The sequence below is a fragment of the Nothobranchius furzeri genome, chromosome 5 (assembly GCF_043380555.1).
Source record: "Nothobranchius furzeri strain GRZ-AD chromosome 5, NfurGRZ-RIMD1, whole genome shotgun sequence".
Taxonomy (NCBI): Eukaryota; Metazoa; Chordata; class Actinopteri; order Cyprinodontiformes; family Nothobranchiidae; genus Nothobranchius; species Nothobranchius furzeri.
This window is the reverse complement of record NC_091745.1, coordinates 68,016,369-68,038,064: the sequence shown is the minus strand read 5'-3', so window position 1 is coordinate 68,038,064 and position 21,696 is coordinate 68,016,369. Positions and strand designations below refer to the sequence as shown.

The 21,696-nt window shown below is 45.0% G+C and overlaps 1 protein-coding gene across 1 annotated transcript; it reads left to right on the top strand.

Annotated features, from left to right (window-relative positions):
* Positions 1–452: 452 nt before the first annotated feature.
* Positions 453–21,132, top strand: LOC107379289 (complement factor B). The gene is made up of 18 exons (XM_015949984.3): positions 453–609; positions 959–1,165; positions 1,260–1,445; positions 1,690–1,866; positions 2,836–2,922; positions 3,118–3,257; positions 7,035–7,185; positions 7,330–7,458; positions 10,111–10,221; positions 10,342–10,476; positions 10,798–10,907; positions 11,242–11,374; positions 13,794–13,932; positions 14,053–14,129; positions 14,359–14,459; positions 14,558–14,687; positions 20,802–20,851; positions 20,934–21,132. Exons 1-18 carry the CDS (start codon positions 558–560, stop codon positions 21,111–21,113), a joined length of 2,295 nt encoding a protein of 764 aa, XP_015805470.3. The 5' UTR covers positions 453–557; the 3' UTR covers positions 21,114–21,132.
* Positions 21,133–21,696: the final 564 nt, after the last annotated feature.

Sequence of the window (21,696 nt, the reverse complement as noted above, 5' to 3'; positions counted from 1 at the left end):
TGAAATGTATGTATGTACTGCCCCCTGGTGGCAGAAAACTATACACTGCCATTTTATAGAAATTTTTTTACTTTTACTTATTTTTAGTTTGAATATGTTGTTGTTGTTTTTTTTTTTTCAAATTGTGCATTCAAAAATTTCCATAAACCTTTTCAGTTTCAAACTTTTTATTCAATTACCCAAATCTTCTGGCCTTGTCTTAGCTCCATACATGTGACTGTTTAAGCACACAGACGAAAACACTAGATTAACAAGAGTCAACAAGTATCTGGACCAAAGTGGAACATTTTAAATCCTTTCCAGTTCAAAAATTAGTTCTAGTTTTTCCTTAAAAGGAAAGTGAATTTTTCATCTTTAGACAAAATTTATAACCAGGTTACCCCAAATTTGGCATTTTTGGGACACATAGATATTGATCCCATCATATGAAGTTAATTAATAACAGAAAGGTCTTTGTCCTGTCCTCCTTTCTGGACATCACAGTCCCTCTCTGACATAAAGTTCCTCCTCCTACAGTTTTATCTCATTTTCAGCCTGTTTCATCTTTTAGGTTAAACATGACAAGCTCTTGGGACTGGTTCGCTGCTCTCTTATGTCTCCTCTGTCTGGGTGAGAAACTTTACATCTCAAAAAAATTTAAATTCATAATGTTCTTTTTTATTTGAACAAGTATGCAATTTGCATATGTTAAGATTGATCAAGTTTTTAATCAACAAGTGTGAACAATCTTAATATTTCACTGCATAACTAAAAGACGGATTAGAAACAAAATCCAAGGATTATTTTCTGGCCTCTGCTACTCCAGACAATTTGGCATTGGGAATTCAAAGTTCAGGGCTGGAAGGTTTTGAGCATGTTGCCAGTGGAATAGGTCAGATGCACTTGGAGATCAGGCTCTGAATAACAACTGAGAAATATCTTGAGTGGTTTACTAAAATCAGATATGGGATGTTTTCAGGGGTTGAAGTGCATTGTACTTGCACCAAGACAAGCATTGACATTATTGGTGGTAATTATACATTGACGAGGAACCTGGAGAAAGACAGCCGGCTGGTCTACCACTGCTCTGAAGGACAATATCCATACCCCGAATTGACCCGGGTGTGTCAGGCTGATGGAACCTGGAAACCTGCACCCAAAAGAAGCATACCACAGACCTGCAAACGTGAGTAGGAAAGTAAAACAAGGTTATGTTTCCAATCTGAGAGCCGCCAAGAACAAACCTAACCCCTTTTAATCCCATTTGTTTCATTTTCCAGGTGTGACATGTCCAGACCCATTTGTGCTGCAGAACGGAAATGTCTCCCCTCCTCAGGACAATTACTTTGTTGGAGATGAGACGACATACATGTGTGACTCTGGATACACGATGCGAGGCTCATCCAGCCGGATCTGTTTACCAAACGGGAAGTGGAACGGTTCCACTCCCATCTGCAGCTATGACTGTAAGTAACATAAGGAATGTTTTGGGTTTGTTTCTGTGATTGTTTTTCAGCCCTGGGTACTTTGCAAATCAGCATAAGGAGTTGTGGTGTACAAAACTGCTGTTTTCTGTCATTTTCACTGATTTTTAGGTATTTATTGAAAAGATCATTATCATTTGTTCCCACATATGTTTAGAAAGCAACCCAAATATGAATTGTTGCTGTTTTTTTGACTAATTGTTGTATTTTATATTACTTTCTGCAGCTGGAGAAGCTTGTCCAGATCCTGGGATCCCACCTGGTGCATCAAGAACAGGAAATGGATTTGATATTGATGACAGAGTGAAATATACCTGCAGTGACAACATGTTTCTGGTGGGCTCCAGTGAAAGAGTGTGCCAAGAGAACGGCCAGTGGACGGGCAAAGAGCCAGCGTGTTACTGTAAGACAGACACACAGATTATCATTTGGTATGCTATTACAGAAATCCTTCACAGAGAAACTATTTTTTATGTGTTACTTTTCAAAGTGATTGGTCACTCCAATTTTAAAGCTGCTATAGCAAATTTGGAAAATGAATTAGCTTAATGGGAGACGAGGCAGTTTTGACTTGCTTTTAGCACCTCCTAGTGTCCGTTTGTAGAACCAAAAGCAAAACCTCACTGTGCATTCATCTTTTTAACAACTGGAACATCTTCCCAGCCTTACTTAGTGACTACAGAAGGGATTCATCATTAAATTAAATCAGCTGAGTTCATGATCTAAAACATACAGGAAAAGTGAAAACTCTGAAGTTGCGATTGGAATATTCTGGCCACAAGGGTCGATAGGGGATGGGTAGCTTTTCATTAACCCTGTAAAGGTTCATTTTAGCACATACTGGCTCAAGTAAATCATTTAAAAATAAGACACAGTGGCTAAGTATCCATTTAAAACATGTTTTTCATGTCTCTTAAAGCTGCTTTAGCAAATTTACAGAACAAGCTAGGTTTTGAGAACTCACCCCTCCCCTCGAGTATCTTCCCTGACGCTTCTGCCAGAGCCAGAGACCCGCGATGCTGGAGGAAACAAGATAGAGCTAAACACCAGTCTCTGCTTTCAGGGTCCCGATGTCTTTTGCTGTCTGTGACTTCAAATGGTGTTTTTCTTTTTGGGACTCTGATTTGTCCTAAAGTGGAAGTGGTAGCAGCCAGCTGTTTCTCCTTCTCTGTTGTTATTCAGCCACAAACCTCACACCAGTGGTGTTCTGTTGCTAAATCCACGAGTGTGTGATGAGTGTATAGAGAGCAGATTGTAAATATACATTCTAGCATGCTGGCGATGGTGAATATTTTGAATTATCTGGATTATTATCCCTAAGAATGTTGTTAAATGTCACAAATAAGCATTTTTGACAGAGGTTTAATTGCAGACAAACACACCTACGACACTCCACAGGAGGTGTCAGAGGCATTCGGAAGTGCAATCAAAGACAGCCTCACTACTCTGGAGTCTCTAAGTAAGTGTCTGCTCCTAATTCTATTAATAAAACTAATACCATATAATAACGCGCCATTAACAAACAAAGCAACTTTAGAAAACTGTTTGAAATTTTTGCTCTAGTTACACTATCTAAAGATAAAGAATATCTAATGAAATATGGTGTGTGTTAAATGCTTCCAGTGGCTCAATAATAGGTTTTGTTGTGACTCAGATGATACACAAGAAGGACGTAAGATTAGGATTTCTAAAGCAGGAATACTCAACATCTACATTGGTGTGGACATTTCTGAGAGTATTTTAAAGGAAGAGTTTGAACAAGCAAGAAATGCTGTCATAACACTCATCAACAAGGTAATAAAAAGCTTCTGATTTCATTTCTTACCTTTTCTTTTGTTGCAATAACACAGTCAACCCACGGTTTGGTTTGTTTTTCATTCACAATCTGTTATAGGCTCTGTGTTTATTCAGTTCAATTCAGCTCACCTCAACAAAAACATCCTTAATTCCTAACTGTAGTAGCCAGTGGTGGATTTAGCAATTTGGGGGCCCAAGGTGAACACAGACATGGGGCCCCCTTGGACTAAATTTTCGACAATCTTATCTTTAACTGGATTTGCGAAACTCTACCCTCTTCTGACATGAGTTATTTTTACTTTTTATTAGTCCTCTTTTTTCCTGTCTTTTTCTCCCTTGAGTGCCTTTGATATCTGTTCTGCTTTCTTCTTTCTGTCAGTGCTCATGTGCTTTTGCCTTTCTTTTTTTTCTTCTTTTTACATTTCTGTCTATGTTTTCCACCCTTTAAACATTTTCCATTGTCTTTCCTTTTCTGCTTCCTTTTGATGTTTACAAAGAAAAACGATGTCACGTTTGGAAGTGAAGATAAAAGCTTTTTTAAAGCTTTTTAAAGCATTCTTAAAGTAAGCTGCTTCTTTCTCTTATTGGAGCCACTAGGATAACTCCATTTTCATGCTAAATGTTTTCACTACCACTTCGAAATTGTTACAAACCTGCCTCTCTTCTTCTTTTTCTGCTTTCTCTTCTTCTTCTTCTTTGTGGTCTTATGGCACTTGGCAAACAACAGTTTGGTGCATTACTGCCACCAACTGGATTTGAGTAGAATGACTACCAATCACTTCCTGTTTGTGCATTGGCGTCTTAAAGGAATAGTCCATTGTGGCATTAACAGAGGGGTGCCAGTAGTCAGGGCTGGGGGCCCCCCAACATAAGGGAGCCTCAGGCGGCCGCCGACCTAAGCCTAATGGTAAAACCACTACTACTAGTAGCGTACTTTACAATATCTAAACATAAATCATGATGTAATGTCACAATGTAATAATAATAATAATAATACATCAAACTTATAAAGCACTTTTTAGGACACTCAAAGATGCTTTCATGCACTTTCACATTCACACACTGCTAGTGATGGTAAGCTACTACGTAGCCACAGCCGCCCTGGGGTGGTCTGACAGAGGCGAGGCTGCCATTTGGTGCCGTCGGCCCCTCTGACCACCACCAACACAGGCAAATTGGGTCAAGTGTCTTGCCCAAGAACACTACAGCAGAATACCCCTGGTGGGAGCTGGAATCAAACCCATGACCCTCCGATCATGAGGAAAACCCGCTCTACCTCCTGAGTTACAGCTGCCCCAAACACAATGTGTTCTGGGCGGGTACGGCTGTAGACCACAGAGCAGATTCCCGCCTGCAGCAGCGAATCTGCAGGTCTCGGGGTCTGCAGCCATACTCACATCTTTCTTGTTCCTCACTGGTCGTAATGCACTTGGATGTAAACATCTGTCTCTTTAGCTCCCTGTCACACGATGACAGCTTCAACACACCTCACTGCTGAAATATCCTAAAACACGCATTTTCTTATCAGTAACGGAAACGGCGTTATGACAAAAGAAGTAGGTAATAGTTAGATTACATGTTACTGATAAAACTAACTGTCATTAGTAACGCCGTTGTTTTATACGCTGTTATTCCCATCCCTGTGGGCTGCCTTTGAGAGATCTCTTACCTGCATTTGGATCTGATGCACAACCAAATCGAAGCAGAACAAACCAGCTGGGAGTTCCTGGTGCTCCAGTCAAAGGAGCATAAGAGGTTTACGTGACAGTGCACCAATTCATCCTTCTTCGCCAAAGACTGTTTCAGCAAAGAATCTGCTCATGTGGTTCAACCCACAGTCCCGTTGGCTGGATTAGTCTGACATCAACGGGGACAAGTACCACTTCCTCTGCCCCAGGCTGGCACGTCGCCCCCTTCGGTCCACGACATCGGGAGAGAGTCCACAATCTGCCACCACCCTGTCAGGATGTACTTCTCTGCCCGTTATTGTGTCTCGTCAGTATTAATTGGTCTAACCTACTAGGGCTGGGGGTAAACGATTATCTTTAAAACGATTATTCTGACGATTATTTTATCGAATAGTCGACTATTCTAATGACTATTTAGACAATTAATCAAATGATTATTTTTCTATTGCACAGTTAATAAAAACCAAAAAATCTCTAATAAATTCCTCAAAAAATGGATAAATTGTTACAGTAAGAGAATAAACACTACAGGCCTTCCATTTTGTATAACACTGCTTTTATTGTGTTGCGGTTGGTTATGTTCTGGTGATGTGTAGAAATTGGGAGTGCAGGCTGCTGCCTGAGAGGTGGTTGGAGATGGAGTGTCTCTGTGCTGCTTTGTTTTGGTCACTTATGAGCGTGAGGCGGGTGATGTTACGACTCTTCCTGGGGAGTTTGGCTCGTGTGCAAAAGGGAAGGGACAATAACACGGGATATAAAAGTTAAAATGATGATCAGGTTTATTTACAACTACAAAAAATCATAAATCTTTCCATCCACAGGTTGGGAATAATAAAACAAATTCTGCCTGTGGGGAATTAAAACAAAGTACAAATAACTAGGAATGTCCCACTGGGCAACGATTACAGGGTTCTGGACCAAAATAAGGATCTCCAAAGGTCCAAACTCTAAACTGGGCGGTTAAACCAAACTCAAGGTGATATTTTACACTAAACCGAAAACCCACAACACTCTAAATGTAATAAAAGGGAGATCTGCACCACAAAAAAGATGAACTCTAAACCAAAACGTAACAGCTTATCCAAACGCAAGAAGCTGTTAGCGAAAATGCTAACAGTAGCTTTACCATTGTTAAGTTCAAGTTACCAAGTTTAAATAAACCAAAAACACCCAGCAGCAAACAGACCAGCACGGAGGAGAGACTGCTACTACCAAAACAGCTCTCCTAATGTCTGAAAGAAGCTCCTTTATGAAGGGAGAAACGCTCCCGGTGATTTTCTACATCTGCGAGAGAGACGAAGCAGCGCATCTGACCCCGGAAGTTGTTGTCCGTTGCTCGGAGACGAGGGCGGGCAAAACAGGAAAGGAATCTAGTAGCGGACGGACATTGTTCCGGGTTTTCGGTATTTGGCGGAGATGATAGTGAAGGCAGAGAAGAGGGCGAACTAGAGGAAAAACAGGCAGATTCCACCTCTATTTACAAACTCCCAGGGATGCAACAAGTGGGCGCGGTGCGTCGACTACCGGATCTGACATCGACAAATTTTTAGAATCGAGCAGTCGACGTCATCGAGGCTTCGCTACAGCCCTATCACCTACCCCTCGGTGCCCTACTCACCTGTTTTTTCCATACCATCATATTTAAACCCTGTTTGTCCTTTGATGTTTATGGTGCTACGTCTGGTGTTTTTCCCTGCTTTGTCTGCTCATTCCTAGTTCTGACTTTCTTAAAAACTTCCTTGTCTTTGAGAGATCACTCACCTGTACTCAACATCTTGACACACTTTTGACTCACTGTGGATAATCTGAACACAATATGTCTTAAACAACAGCCCCTTAGAAGTTAATTTCATAATGAATTACAAATCATAATCTTGACTGAGTTTTCTTGGTGGAAGTCTTTGGCTGGTGGTGCCAAACCACACTTCTGCTGATCAACGAATCAGTCATCTGACAAATTTACAACCATAGGTGATCTAAAGTGTGTTGCATTAAAATATTTTATTGCAATTCCACAAATTTGCGTTTACTAAAATGCACGAAAATATACAAGATCAGCCACCTAATCTGAGATTTGTATCCACAGATTTCCAGATTCAGTGTGTCACCAAACTACGAAATCATCTTCTTCTCCTCTGAAGTTTATGAAGTTGTCAATATTCTTGACTTTTATGATGACAACAAGGAAGATAAACTGAAGCATGTCATAAATGATTTAAAAGCATTTGAAATAGGCGGTAAGTCATGGAAATAAACATATAACATAATTTGTGAAGAAAGACCTGGATATTGGTGTTTAATGTGTGTGTGTGTGTGTGTGTGTGTGTGTGTGTGTGTGTGTGTGTGTGTGTGTGTGTGTGTGTGTGTGTTTTCATTTAAAGACAGAAACACTGGAACTGATCTAAATCTCGCTTTTAAAACGTTTGAAGATCGGATGTCTTTTAGAAAGGAGCAAGTTGGACCTGAAGTTTTTAAGGAGTATCGCCACACTCTGATCATGTTTACGGATGGTAACTTATACGTTTTAAACAAACAGCAATAAAAGAACATCAATTTTCATGAACTCAGAAAATAACAAAAACATGCTGCTATAGAGGTGGAATTTCATTTGTTAAATGTTACGAAGCTGCCAGTAATTTTCAACAACTTGGCATCCTTTAATTCATTTTCAACAACATTTTGATGGACATTTCCAGAGATTAAGAATGAAAAACTACACATTGTCACTTTAAACAAATTTAGATCAGCTGTGCCATTCGGTTCTTTTTCCATCTGACACCGGGCAGAGACAAAACAGACTGAAGATTGTAGGAGTACATTTAGGAAACAGTAACATTGCATTCTTTGTCAAAGGAAGTAGGTCTGAAGGTAAGCAGGTGCAGAACTCTGAACCACTGACATCTTTAAGTCTATTGGTACAAAAAGTCTAGCATCCCTATGCTAGCATACAGAGAACAACAGAAAGCTCTCAGACTGGTTTATTACTCTACTTTGGTTTTAATCATGTGGATAACGTCATTATAAATCACATTGAATTATACTTATTTTTGCTAAATATGATTGGTACCCTAAGCGTGTTCTACGTTCTGTTTGCAGCCTGGCTTCCTCTAAAACTTAAAACTGATAACTGTTCCTGCTACTCCTGTATAAAATACATAACCAGTGTAGTACAATGCACAACATTAGTTAATAGTCACCCAAGAATCACTGTGAAAGTGACAAAATGGTCGTTTTATTGCTCTGTGCTGCCAGAAGCCACTCGTATTCACTGGCAGCGCTGAGCTGTTTGGAACTATTCAGGGCTACATTAACCACGTGACTGTGTGTCGGTGAGTTCAGAGAGTGTTTATGCTTATTGGCAGAAAATGAAGTATTCACAATTAACAATACAAAAAAAATTAAAATACTGTGCAGGAGGGGGCAAAATTCAAAGCAGCTTATCGGAGGCCTCCCCTGAAAAACTTTAGGTCCAAGATTTACAAGAACAGTGTGGTAAAAAACATGCAAAAACACAAAAATAAATAAATAAACTAAAATAAAAAGCATTAACAACAACAAAATAAACACAAAACACAGTTTCTTGAGTCAGAAGAAGCAGCAGTAAAGTAAATAAATTAAGAGTAGATTATTAATTGTGCTCTCCCTTCATTAATTGTTCATTTTGACGAGAATTAGTCTGGTGAAGTCTTTTCAGGGGTTCTGGAGAAGTGGGTACAGTGGATTGTCGAACCTCAAGTTCAGGAGGAGTAATTTTGTTTTTGTCCTGGCCGTGGAACACTGGACCAGCTCTATACCCTTAGGGAGGGTGCGCAGGAGTTTGCCCAACCGATCGACATGGGTTTTGAAGATCTGGAGAAGCTGTTCGACCTCGGGGGCACTTTTTTTTTTTTCGGGGGGGGGGTATTTTGGGAGTATGGGCTACCAGGCCCTCTGATACGGGGTGTTACGTCCCTGTATGACCGGTGTCAGAGCTTGGTCTGCATTGACGGGTCGTTCCCAGTGAGAGTTGGACTCTGCCAAGGCTGCCCTTTGTCACCGAGTCTTTTCATAACTTTTATGGGCAGGTGCAGCCAAGATGTTCAGGGGATCTGTTTTGGTGGCCTGAGGATCAGGTCTCTGCTTTTTGCAGATGATGCGGTCCTGTTGGCTTCATCAGAAGGTGATCTCCAGCTTACATTGGAGCGGTTTGCAGCCGAGTGTGAAGCAGCTGGTTTGAGAATCAGTTCCTCTAAATCTGAGATCGTGGTCTTTAGTCAGAAAAGAATAGAATGCCTGCAGGTCGGGGGCGAGGTCCTGCCCCAAGTGTAGGAGTTTAAGTATCTCAGAGTCTTGTTCACGAGTGAGGTAAAGCTGGGGCGTAAGACTGATAAGCGGATTGGTGCTGCATCTGCGGTGATGCGGGCGTTGTACCGATCTGTCATGTAAAAAGAGAGCTGAGCCAGAAGGCAAAAAGGTGGTACGTGTAATTTCAGCCAGCCAATCTGTCCGTAGTGTCACCTCGGAGGAGGTATGAAGAAAAGTCGCCTCAGAACCGAAAACGCTAATCGGACCTGTGTGTGAAACCAAATTCCGGTCCCATAAGGGACTGAACCGACGCTAAAGTGTAAGCGCCATATGTCTCTTGCCTGGCCAGGGAACGCCTTGGGATTCCGCTGGAAGAGCTGGCCCAAGTGGCTGAGGAGAGGGAAGTCTGGGCCTCTCGACTTAGGCTGCCACAGACTCCGGATAAGCGGAAGAAAATGGATGGATGGACACATATTTGAAGAATGTTTACTTGTTAAATAGTCAATAGTCTCTGAAATGAAGGAACAGCATGGAAGTGGATCTCTTCTGAGAAAGCATTTCTGACTTAGTGTTGTAACTCGCGCAAATTTACAGCTTTGCTTAAAACTAAAATCTTCAAAAGTCATTGTTTCAAAAGCATCACAGAGGGATGTTTTCCATCCAACAACTAATATTTTGGCATATGATATTTTTAAATGTGTTTTTATTCATTTAGCTGAGAAAGTTGCTGTAATACTAACGTCACACTAATAACTGTTCCTTCTGTTATACATGATTTTTGTCAGTGCTAGTTTCTCATTGACTTTTTCATTCAAAGAATTTACACTAATATTATTTAGTGCATAAAAATAAATTAACATCAGCTTCCTTGACTTCAGGTGTTTATAACATGGGCGGCCCCCCCACAAACACAGTGGAGAGAATAAAAAACATTGTTTATATGAATGCGGCTCAAGGCGTAAAGCCTGGATCCAGAGAGGATTTTCTTGGTGAGCGTTCCTTCTTCAGACGATATTAAAGCTTTATCATCTTGTGTCCTGGTACTGCAGAGTGTATTCCCTTTGTCAAGAAGTAATCACCCTAACCTCTTTGCCCACACTTGTTTACAGACATTTATGTTTTCGGTATCGGGGCTCAGATCTTTGACGACGACCTGCAGCCCCTCACTGTAGGAAAAGACGGCAAGCATTACTTCCGGATGAAAGACATCGGCAATTTAGGAGAGACTTTCGATGAGATAATAGGTAGGCTGTAACAACAGCACGCTGATTGTGTGTGTGTTAAAAGGGAAGGGAGGTAAATGATCGTGACTACAAGGCTGCATGGTTCCTCAGGTTCCTAAAATACTCAAGGTGAAGGTAGAACCTTCAGCCTTGATCTGACGTCACTGATCAACCAGCACCCTGAATCTGTGAAGTGTTACTAAATTTTATGTTAAGTGCTCCCCCCCCCCCCAAAAAAAAAATATAAAATCTAGTTTCAGCAACGAGACAGCTATTTTAATTTCTGAACATATAATCAGCGTGTTTTCCTGATCATCGTTTCCTCTCTGACTTTTTACAAAGATGAAAGTGAAGTCGTGGGTATGTGTGGTCTTTACCAAGAGTATGACATCACTGAGGACAAAGACAGCAGACTGAGAAGATATCCATGGGTGGCATTTGTGATTAACAAGGTGAAGGAGTCATTTATTTTATTAACTCAAGGCGATCTCGAATTGGAAGTGGTTGCAGGAGACAAAACGGACTCAATTAGCAGATTAATGAATTATAACTTTAAGTATCAGCGAGAACAAGGGGAGCTGATAAAACCAGTAGGCCAGAACCCAATGACCAGAAACATAACAAGGTATGCATACATATTTGCAATTTTTATAGCTAAATATATTTTTCCATAAAGCTGAAAGATTTTTTTTTTCTTTCAAAGTGTTTCTGCAAAATAATAATACTGCTTCCGGGTGTTAAACTGTAGACTTGCTTTAATGTGAATATTCTCTTATGCAAATTAAGGGGCAAAACAAAAAGACATGCTTCGGCTCTCTGGTGTCACCTGACTTTGTGTTGACTGCTGCTCACTGCTTCACTTTTGGTGATGAGCCCAAAGATGTGGTTGTTGAAATTGAAGACGGATCAGCTAGCAGAGGTAATGACTGATACTTATACCTTCTTTACAGAATCTGAACCACTTCCATTTCATCAGAAAACAAACTGTAGCATTAGCACCTCAAAACAGCAATTTCCACTCAATAGTTGTAGAAAAAATATATTCAGAGTGAGGAAATGTAATAAACAGTTAATATCTGACCTGCTGTAGATAGTGCTGACCAGATTAACATGCTAACTGCTAGCCCAGGGGTGACTAAAACTATTTTTTGTTATCTTGAAACAACACCAATTGCTTATGTGGGTCAAAGCTGTTCACTCTGGACGTTGATGGTAGTCAAGTGCAAAACAAAAACAAAAGGTTTAGCATAGCTTTAGTTTTGTACGAAACATCTTAAAAATCCACCAAGAGACTACAGGTACTACCTTTTGTCTCAGCTTATTCTCATAAAAAGTCACTTTTCACTCGTCGTTTGTAGCATTTTCTGCTCGAAATTTACTAATAAAAAAATGAAAGCAAAAAAGCAGCTGGGAGTTATAAAAAAAATTTCAAATCCTTTTTGATGTCAAGTAAAGGAAATTAAATTCTTCTTGATAGTTCATCCCTGTAGTCTATATCTAGTCCTTAGTTACTGCAAGATATGTAGAAATTTAAACCCAATTATTGAAACACTGTATCGTATTATATCCGACCGCATCCGTTCCAGCAATTCTATCCAGCAGCGCCGAGATCCATCATGCAAATCCCACGTGATCAGAATAGTGTGTGCTAGCTAAGTAGCAAAGAGCAATGTCAACCGTTTAGCAGTATTTTTTGTTAAAGTCCAAAAACGACAATGTGGCCCAGTGCAACATTTGCCATGCACAAGTTGGTGAAACAATACCAGGAAAGTTCAATAAGTCCAACCTCATCGGTATCGGTCAGCACTGAAGGCTGCAATATTGGTATCGCATCGGAAGTGAAAATGTTGTATTGGGACATCCCTAGGAACTATTTTCTCTGCCTGCCCCATAATCTCCTTATCTGAATCAGGCGCCGGAGCAGCATTCACACACACAGAAGGAATGCAGGCAGATGCTGGGAAACCCGCTTTACCCCTACCTTTGGAACTGTGGCAATGACACCATTCCTAAAGCCTAGTTTAGGATTCTGAGTCTACATTGGTACAAAGACACGCAACGCCATCATTTGCCATTGCAAGGGCTCTTCAACAGGCTCGCAAGGACGGACGGAGTCAAGCTGACTTTTCTAAACATCCGTCTAACGGAGAACGTAAGCTTGTGATTGGTCAGGATGCCGCTTCCTTTAACCCACCTCACCCCTGACACGTGGACCTCAAGAAAAAAAAAACATCAACCCTGCTCAATGGTCAACTTTCCTGGTGGGGGTTCAATTAATCAACAGCATTGCCATTTTAGGTGTGTTCTTGCTATGTGGTATTTCTAATTCCATGCTGTAGTTCTTTTTTAAAACACAGAACAGTTTTGTTACCTGTTTCCCGTTACATTTCGTTTGCGGCTGCAAACTTCCTCAGGCTGATGCTGATGGATAAACGGAGAAGGAAGTGACGCCACCATCAGCGTCAGCCTGAGGAAGTTTGCAGCCGCAAATGAAACGTACCGGGAAACAGGTAACAAAACTGTTCTGTGTTTTAAAAAAGAACTACAGCATGGAATTAGCATTGCCATTGCCCCTCTAAAAATAAAAAGAGTGATATCTAGCGGCAAACACGAAGCAGCTTGAAGAATACCTCGTAGAAAAACTCTAAAATTACATGTGAATGTTTAATTTCCCCGTGACTGGAGGAGTACAAAGATGCTAGCATTTTATTTGTGGATGGAAATGACAGCAAACGTGGGTTTAGAGGTGGCGAGTGCATGAAGAGGTGGAGGAGAATGAGGGACAAATCTGTCTGTGTTAAAATGTCTCTGAAATACAAATAAACACAACTTAAACACAATAGTAAATGCGTTCACTTGGACCGGTTACACGACCCCAGAAAAGTTCTACGCCCTGTTGTCCTTGCAGGGAATTGCTTTGCAGCACTCCCCGGGTGATGACGACAAAAGTCTCCATCGCGTGTGCGTCTCTCCTTTGTGGAGCTGACGCCGAAGCATGAACTAGGCTTAAGAATTTAATGTGCTCTTGGATCTCCTTCCCACCTCTGACCTACAGGGAGGGAGAACGCGCACTGAAGCTGCCGGCTCTCTCTGGAGCGAGAAGGCTCCCAGAGAGGTGTTTTTTATTTATTCATTTATTTTTGCATAGCAAAGCTACCCCGCTATCTGGGCTGACTCTGGAACGCCTTCCTTTATAGTTGGTAGAAAGTAGCATCTGGAACTTTATTAAACGCAGGAGCAAACAAAATACACAATGAAACATGTAATGTTCTGATAAACTAGTATGATGATGGAACTGTGTAACTGTGGTATATAATATTATTTGTATTTTTACACAGTGAAGGAAGTAAAAAATTTCACATGGCACCCAAACTATAACATCAGGGCAAAAGCAAAAGAAGGAGTTGCTGAGTTTTATGACTATGATGTGGCTATCATCAGATTGAGCGAGGCTGTAGCAATCTCTGCTTCAACAAGGTAAGAGGATGTATCTAACAGATGAAGCAGTTGGTGTGAGAAACCTCATTATATTCATATTTCTACTTGAAGATTTAAGTGTCAACCCTTATTTTCCTCTTTCAAATCCATATTTTGCAGACCCATTTGCATACCTTGCACCCAGGAAACCAGTGAAGCTCTAAAACTGGTTGGCAAATCAACATGCAAGCAACAAGGTGTGGCAATGATGTACATTTAAATGTGGCTATTCATACCTAATAGCTGTAAATGTGCATACATTAAGACTTTGTTCAGAATGTGAGTTTGGTAACGGTTTGTTGAAAGAAAGGATCAAGAGTTATTTTAGAACTAGATCTATAAGGCTTCCAACCACCCAATGGCCCTTTAATGGCCCTACCGTTAAAAAGAAAGCTTGATTATTTGTTTTGTCTTCTTGTATAACAGAGGAGCTTCTGCTAAAGGATAAACTCGAAAGGCTCAGTTTTCTGACCAAGCATGAGCCTTTCGTAGCTGAAAAAGAGGTCTTTGCCAAGCTTGGAGAAGATGTGAGGTTATTTTGTGTGCCTTTGTGTGTCTCCTTTTTTTATGTAACCATTATTTCAATGACGTTTCTTTGATTGTAATTTTTTGCTGCCCAACCCAGAGAAACTTGTGCATCCAAAAGGCGCTGAATGCTCCAGGTATAAGTGCAACTGACCCAAAGGTGGCTGTGACTGATAACTTCCTGTGCACCGGTGGTCTGGATGAACAGAGGAATCACATATCTTGTAGAGGTGAACGTGTTCCCAGTGTCTTGTGTCTGTCTATAGGCCAGGGCTACTCAGCTCCGGGCCTGAAGGGCCAGCACCCAGCACATTTTGGTTTTAACCCTGCTTCAACATACCTGATTTCAATCAGTGGCTGATTAATGTCAGGTGCGATCGGCTGAGCTGGAGTGTGGCTTGGAGACCCAGGCGCGGAGAGACTGGTGTTTGGTCGTGACTGATTACAGCGTGGGAAGTTCTCTTCCTGGATGGTCTTTAGAGTTGGCAGATTAGGCTTAGTCGTTTTAGAATAGGTTGGCGTCTATCGTGAGATGATGACTGAGTGCCGGCTCAGCTGTGACAGGTCCTTAAATAGGCTCAGCGGGATGATGTCACCGGGAAGCGTCGGTGACAGGGATGCTGGGAACTGGAGTGCAGTGCCAGCCAGGCCCGCAGAGGAGGTTAAGAGGAGGAGTTCATGACAGGACCCCCCCCCGCGAGGGACGGCTCCAGAAGGCCCAGGGCGACGAGACCAGAAATCAGCCAACAGGGAAGGATCCAGAAACAAGCGGGCAGGCTCCCAGCTACGCTCCTCCGGACCGTAACCCTGCCAGTCCACCAAATACTGCCATCCACGGCCCCGGCGGCGGGCGTCCAGAATCTTGCGGACGGTGTAAACGGGGTCCCCATCGACATCTCGGGGCGTCGGCACCCGGGCCGGAGGCGGATGGAGGGGAGACGACACCACCGGCTTGAGCTGTGAGACGTGGAATACCGGGTGCACCTTAAGAGTGGAAGGGAGGCGCAGCCGGTAAGCGACCGGACCGAGGACATCTCGGACTTGGAAGGGTCCCAAAAAGCGGGGCGACAGCTTCCTGGAACCAGCCGAAAGCCAAACCCGGTCACCTGGCTGGAACACAGGGCCGGGCCGGTGGCGGCGACGATGTTGTCCGGAGTACTCCGTATTAGCCCGGGTGATGGCGGCGCGAGCCCTGATCCAAGCGAGACGGCAGCGGCGGACCATATCCTGAGCCGCCGGAACCTCCACCTCCGGCACCTGATGGTCGAAAAGAGGGTGCTGGTATCCGTAGCAGGTCTTGAAGGGTGATAGACCTGTGGCGGAGGACATCTGGAGGTTGTGTGAGAGCTCCACCCACAGGAGGTAACGAGGCCAGGTGGACGGTTGAGACGAGGCAAAGCAGCGTAAGTAACGCCCGAGCTGCTGGTTTGCTCTCTCCGTCTGACCATCAGTCTGGGGATGATAGCCTGACGACAGACTGGCGGAAGCGCCCACCAACCGACAGAAAGCCTTCCAGAAACGTGAGATGAACTGGGGTCCTCTGTCAGACACCACGTCCTGGGGAAATCCGTGGAGCCTCACCACATGATCGAGGATGAGCTCCGCTGTTTTCTTAGCCGTGGGGAGCCCTGCCAGAGCCACCAAGTGCACAGCTTTCGAAAAGCGGTCGGTGATGGTGAGGATGGTGTCCAGATGGTCGGCAGTGGGGAGCCCCGTGACAAAGTCCACACCTATGTGCGACCACGGCCTTTTGGGCACAGGGAGCGGTTGCAATTCCCCGGCTCCAGGTTGGGTGGAGGACTTAGACCGGGCGCAAGTGTCGCATGCAGCGGTGTATTCACGCATGTCCTTTCTCATAGAGGGCCACCAAAGGGCCCGGCGGAGGAACTGGAGGGTACGAGCCTGGCCTTGGTGTCCCGCGAGCCGTGAACTATGCCCCCACCTCAAGGTCTCCTGTCGACACACGGCCGGAACGTAAAGGCGGTTAGGAGGCGTCTCTGGGGGCGCCGGGTCAGCCGGGAGAGCCGCCCGGATGGAGGCTTCCAGGGGCCTTTGCAGGGCGCCCAAGAACCGTTCGGTCGGGAGGATGGACATCGGTTCAGGAGGCCTTGGATCCTGGGTGTGTTGACGGGACAGGGCGTCCGCCTTGAGGTTCTTTGAGCCGGGGCAGTAGGCGATGTGAAAGTTATAAGGTTCGAAAAAGAGGCCCCACCGGGCCTGACGAGGGTTGAGTTGGCGAGCGGTCTGAATATGGATGAGGTTCTGATGATCAGTCCAGATTAGAAAAGGAGTGGGTGTACCCAGGAGCCACTGTTGTCACTCCTCCAGGGCCCACTTTATCGCCAACAGTTCCCGGTTCCTGACCCCATAGCTGCTGAGTAGGAGAGAACTTCCGGGAAAAGAATGCGCAGGGATGGAGTTTGGAGTCCTGGCCACGTTGTGACAGTACGGCTCCCGCGCCCGTCTCAGAGGCGTCCACCTCCACAACGAAAGGCCGTGTTAGGTCCGGGTGGAGGAGGATGGGCTCGCTTACAAAGCGGCGGACCAGCTCATGGAAGGCAGCAACGGCCTCCGGGGAGAGGCGAAAAGGGCGAGGCTGATTGGTTGTTTTAGTCAGGGAAGTTAATGGTGACGCCAGGGCGCTGAAGTTGCGGATAAACCGGCGGTAGAAGTTGCAGAACCCCAGGAAACTCTGCAACTGCTTCAGGGTCTTTGGTAGTGGCCACTGTGCGACCGCCTGAACCTTCTGTGGGTCCATGCGCAGGCCCTGGGAGGAGATGATGAATCCCAGAAACGAGGTGGACTCCTGGTGGAAGGCACACTTCTCCAGTTTACAGAATAAGTCGTGCTCCAGGAGGCGTGACAGAATGGCTCGAACATGCTGGGTGTGTTCCTCGGCCGTGCGGGAGTAGATGAGGATGTCGTCTAAGTAAACAAAAACCCAACGACCCAGCATGTCACGGAGGACATCGGTGATGAAACGCTGAAAGACGGCAGGGCTGTTGCAGAGGCCGAAGGGCATGACCAGGTACTCATAATGTCCAGTGGGTGTAATAAAAGCGGTTTCCACTCCTCCCCCTCCTTTATGCGGATGAGGTTGTATGCACTGCGGAGGTCCAGCTTGGTAAACAGTGTGGCTTGGGCGGTGGCGTCCAAAGCCGTGCTCAATAAAGGGAGAGGATGGCGGTCCCTGATGATGATCTTATGCAACCCACGATAGTCTATACAGGGCCGGAGGTCACCCTCCTTCTTCTTCACAAAGAAGAACCCTGCCGCCCCAGGAGATGTGGAATGTCGGATAAACCCCTTCCGGAGAGCCTCGTTGATATAAGCGTCCATCGCCTGGGTCTCTGCCGGGGAGAGCGAGAACAGCCGACCCCGAGGCGGGGTGGTTCCGGGCTGTAGCCTGATCTCCAGATCGTAGGGGCGATGAGGAGGCAGCTTGGTGGTAGGCTCCTTTGCAAAGACCCGAGCCAGATCGTGGTATTGGGGTGGAAGGAGTGTTAAATCCACATCCTTGGGTGGTGTCTCCCTAGGCTGTGATCCTGGAAGGAGTGTTAAATCCACATCCTTGGGTGGTGTCTCCCTAGACTGTGATCCTGGAGACGGATGATGAAGGCGACAGTTAACACCCCACGCCATGACTTTACCGGTGGACCAGGAGATGTGAGGGTCGTGGAGGCGGAACCAGGAATGACCCAGAATGAGAGGAGTCGTGGGGGCGTGAATGACCAAGAAATGAAGGGTCTCTATGTGTTCTCCGATGGTCATCCGGAGGTTCTGGGTTCGGTGCGTGATAGGATATGGCATGAGAGGGCGACCGTCCACTGAAGTGACGGGAACGGGGTGATCGAGGAGAGTGAGTGGAATCTTGAGCCGGTTGACCAACCCCTGGTCGATAAAGCTTTCTGCAGCTCCAGTGTCGAGGAGAGCCACCAGGGGGACCGGTCCTTGGCTCAGCTGGAAGGAGACCGGGAGGGTGGTGTGATGAGGAGCTGCATGAATGGAGGCTCTGGGTGAGACTGCTCCTACACCGACCCGGAGGAACCGTTTCCCGGGCGTATGGGGCATGTTGCCCGGGGATGGCCCAGATCCCCACAATAGGCGCATCGTCCCTCCCGAAAACGTCGCGCCCGTTCCTCGGGGGGCAAATTACCCAGTTGCATGGTTCCTACGTGGATTGGTTCTCCTGACGGCGGGGGAACGTTCTGGGTTGTATGGGAACCGCCCTCGCTCCTGGTCTGGTGAGAAGGCAGCGATCCAGCTGGAGAGCCAGGTCCACAGCCTGGTCCAGGGAGGTCGGGGCCTTGTGTCCGATCATGCCCTCCCGGATGCAAGGTGACAATCCCTCCAAGTACACAGCCTTCACCGCGGCATCACCCCAGGTCAGAGGGGCAGCGGTGGTTCGGAAGCGTGACGTATACTCGGCCACGGTCTGAGAGCCCTGCTGAAGCTGGAGCAGGCGTGTCTCGTCTGCAACCTCGCTGCTGGGATGCACAAATGCCTTCTTCAGTTCCTTCACAAAGGTTTCATAATCGTTGCACACGGGAGACTTCTGGTTGTACAGGGCAGCCGCCCATTCACCGGCTCGCCCCGTCAGCAGGGAGGTTAACAGGGCAACGCAAGAGCAGGAAGTCTGGTAGCGTGCCGGCTGACACTCGAAAGTCATTGACAGGACGGCCAACATGCCCTCCGGGGTTCCTTTAATCCCATCCCATTTGTCGGGGAGACTTGGAAACGGCTCCACAGTGTTAGAAGTGGCAGATGCCTGACGTTGGAGTGCCGAGGAGAGTTGGACGACCAGTTCGGTGACAGAATCTAATTTGGATGCTTGGCGATCAGTAACAGCACGAAGCTGGTTGTTCTCTATTCGAAGTTGGGCGTTTTCCGCCTCTTGGCGTTCTATACGGCTGAGCAGCTGTGCAACGTCTGCTCGCAGCTGTGCGATCTCCGCTGGGTCTACTCGAGACTCAGTCATCCTGTCAGGTGCGATCGGCCGAGCTGGAGTGTGGCTTGGAGACCCAGGCGCGGAGAGACTGGTGTTTGGTCGTGACTGATTACAGCGTGGGAAGTTCTCTTCCCGGATGGTCTTTAGAGTTGGCAGATTAGGCTTAGTCATTTTAGAATAGGTTGGCGTCTATCGTGAGATGATGACTGAGTGCCGGCTCAGCTGTGACAGGTCCTTAAATAGGCTCAGCGGGATGACGTCACCGGGAAGCTTCGGTGACAGGGATGCTGGGAACTGGAGTGCAGTGCCAGCCAGGCCCGCAGAGGAGGTTAAGAGGAGGAGTTCATGACAATTAACAGGCTTCTGCAGAGCCTGCGGGTCAATAGTGCTGTAGATGTGTGTAGAAATAACTTTGGAATTCTAGTACATCTTATTGAAAATGTAAAAATTCTGCCTAAATCATCATTGTTGCAGCCTCTGTGGGTTAAAACTTTGCACGACAATGAATTTGAATCTGCTATAGCTATTGGCTGAGAGCCAGCCAGTGATGTTGTCAGCGCCATATTACATGGCTGCACTGCACTGGACTGCAGCCGGGTCTCCGCCACGCCTCCAGTTGGCTCGGCCACGCATGTGCATTTTGAAACGACACGGCTCAGAGCTGCTTGCCTCTTTCAAAAAAAAGATTGCCTCCCTTTCTTCTTTTGAATGAGGTGGAGAGAAAATCTTCTATCATGCTGATGTTTCTGTGTTCCTCCAACTGAGCAGGTTGTGTGTGTGTGCACACTCACACACGCTTGTTGATGCTTAGGTTGTCCAAAACTCCAAGAGCACACAGTGGTGTGTTCTCTCGGTCTGCCAGGTGAAGCCTCCTTTTGGTGCATTTTGCAAACAGGAAGTGTGGGTGGAGTCAGACTGCAGTCAGGTGGAGACTGACACTTTAAGTTTTTGGGTGCGTCGCTCCAACAGGTGTCTGTCCTCCACAGTCCCTGTGAATCTGTACTTAAGCTCTAACAAGAGTAAGCTCCCAGATCTCTGCATCACTCCAGTTTGACATCTCAGCTGATACCGTTTACAAATGTCAAAGGGACTCCATATGTTTATCTGCATTTTCAGTATTATTGCTGCCTGAGGCTTGGCGGACATTCTGCACATGATCATGACATCATCATCTGTTGCGCAAAGACGCAATCTTCATTTAGAAATCCGCCATCAAGCTAGGCGGCAAGAATGCTGCAATATTCTGCCACCACCACACTTTCAAAGGACACACCTTAGCTGCAGTTTTACACTGATTTTCTGCCATAGTGTGTATTTTAAAAGCAGCTTATTTGTTTCCAAATAAACAACAATGGATCGGTTTAATAACCCTGAATGTGTGAATTTGCTGGGACAGGTGATTCTGGAGGTGCTGTCTTCAAGAACTACGAGCTTCGCACAATTCAGGTAAATCCGTTTTAAAATGATGCAAAATGTTAAGATATGGGTTAAGTAAAAAAATGTGTTATTGCAAAAATGTTTTTCACAGATTGGCGTGGTCAGCTGGGGGACCCACGACCTGTGTGGCTCCGCCACTGGCGGTTTGATTGAGTCCAATGAAGATTCCAGAGATTTTCACGTTAATCTGTTTAAAATGGTGGATTTCTTTAAGTCTGTCCTTGGAGATGACAATCAAGACTACGTACCACTTAGATTTCTGGAAGAATAAAAACACTATGTCTGCTGCAGAGCTCTCCCTCTCTTTTTGTCTCTTTCTCTCTTAAAAACTAGTATTCTGGCTGAAATCTGATGATTTTTCTCTTCCTGTTCAGATTTTGACCTCATGCTCAATTTAGTAAACAAAAAAAGTTGTTAAAAAGTGACCAAGTTGAACAAAATGCAGAATCATGTAATTAAAGCTGACTGGGTGATCATTTTACTGAATTTATCTTGTAGTTTTTTGTCTCATTAACAATAATTGGTATAAAATAAGCTTAATAACAAGCATTTTTTTAAACTTCATGTGTTTAAATAGCATGTGATTTTTTTCTGACTCTTTTTTGTGAAACTTTAATTTACCTGCAAAAATGGTATTGCATAAGCTTAAATCTGCCAAAACAAACTGGCGAACAAACATCAGTTCCTGTAAATGATGACAAATGTTTGAGTCCTCTCCTGAACTGGACCATGTGCAGAGAAAAGTCAACATCTCACCCAGGTGAGACCGGAGAGCAAAACTGCAGTCGGTAAAGGTTAAATTGAACTCAACAACCATCCGACACGTTTTAGCTTTCTTCTTATTGAAGCTTTAA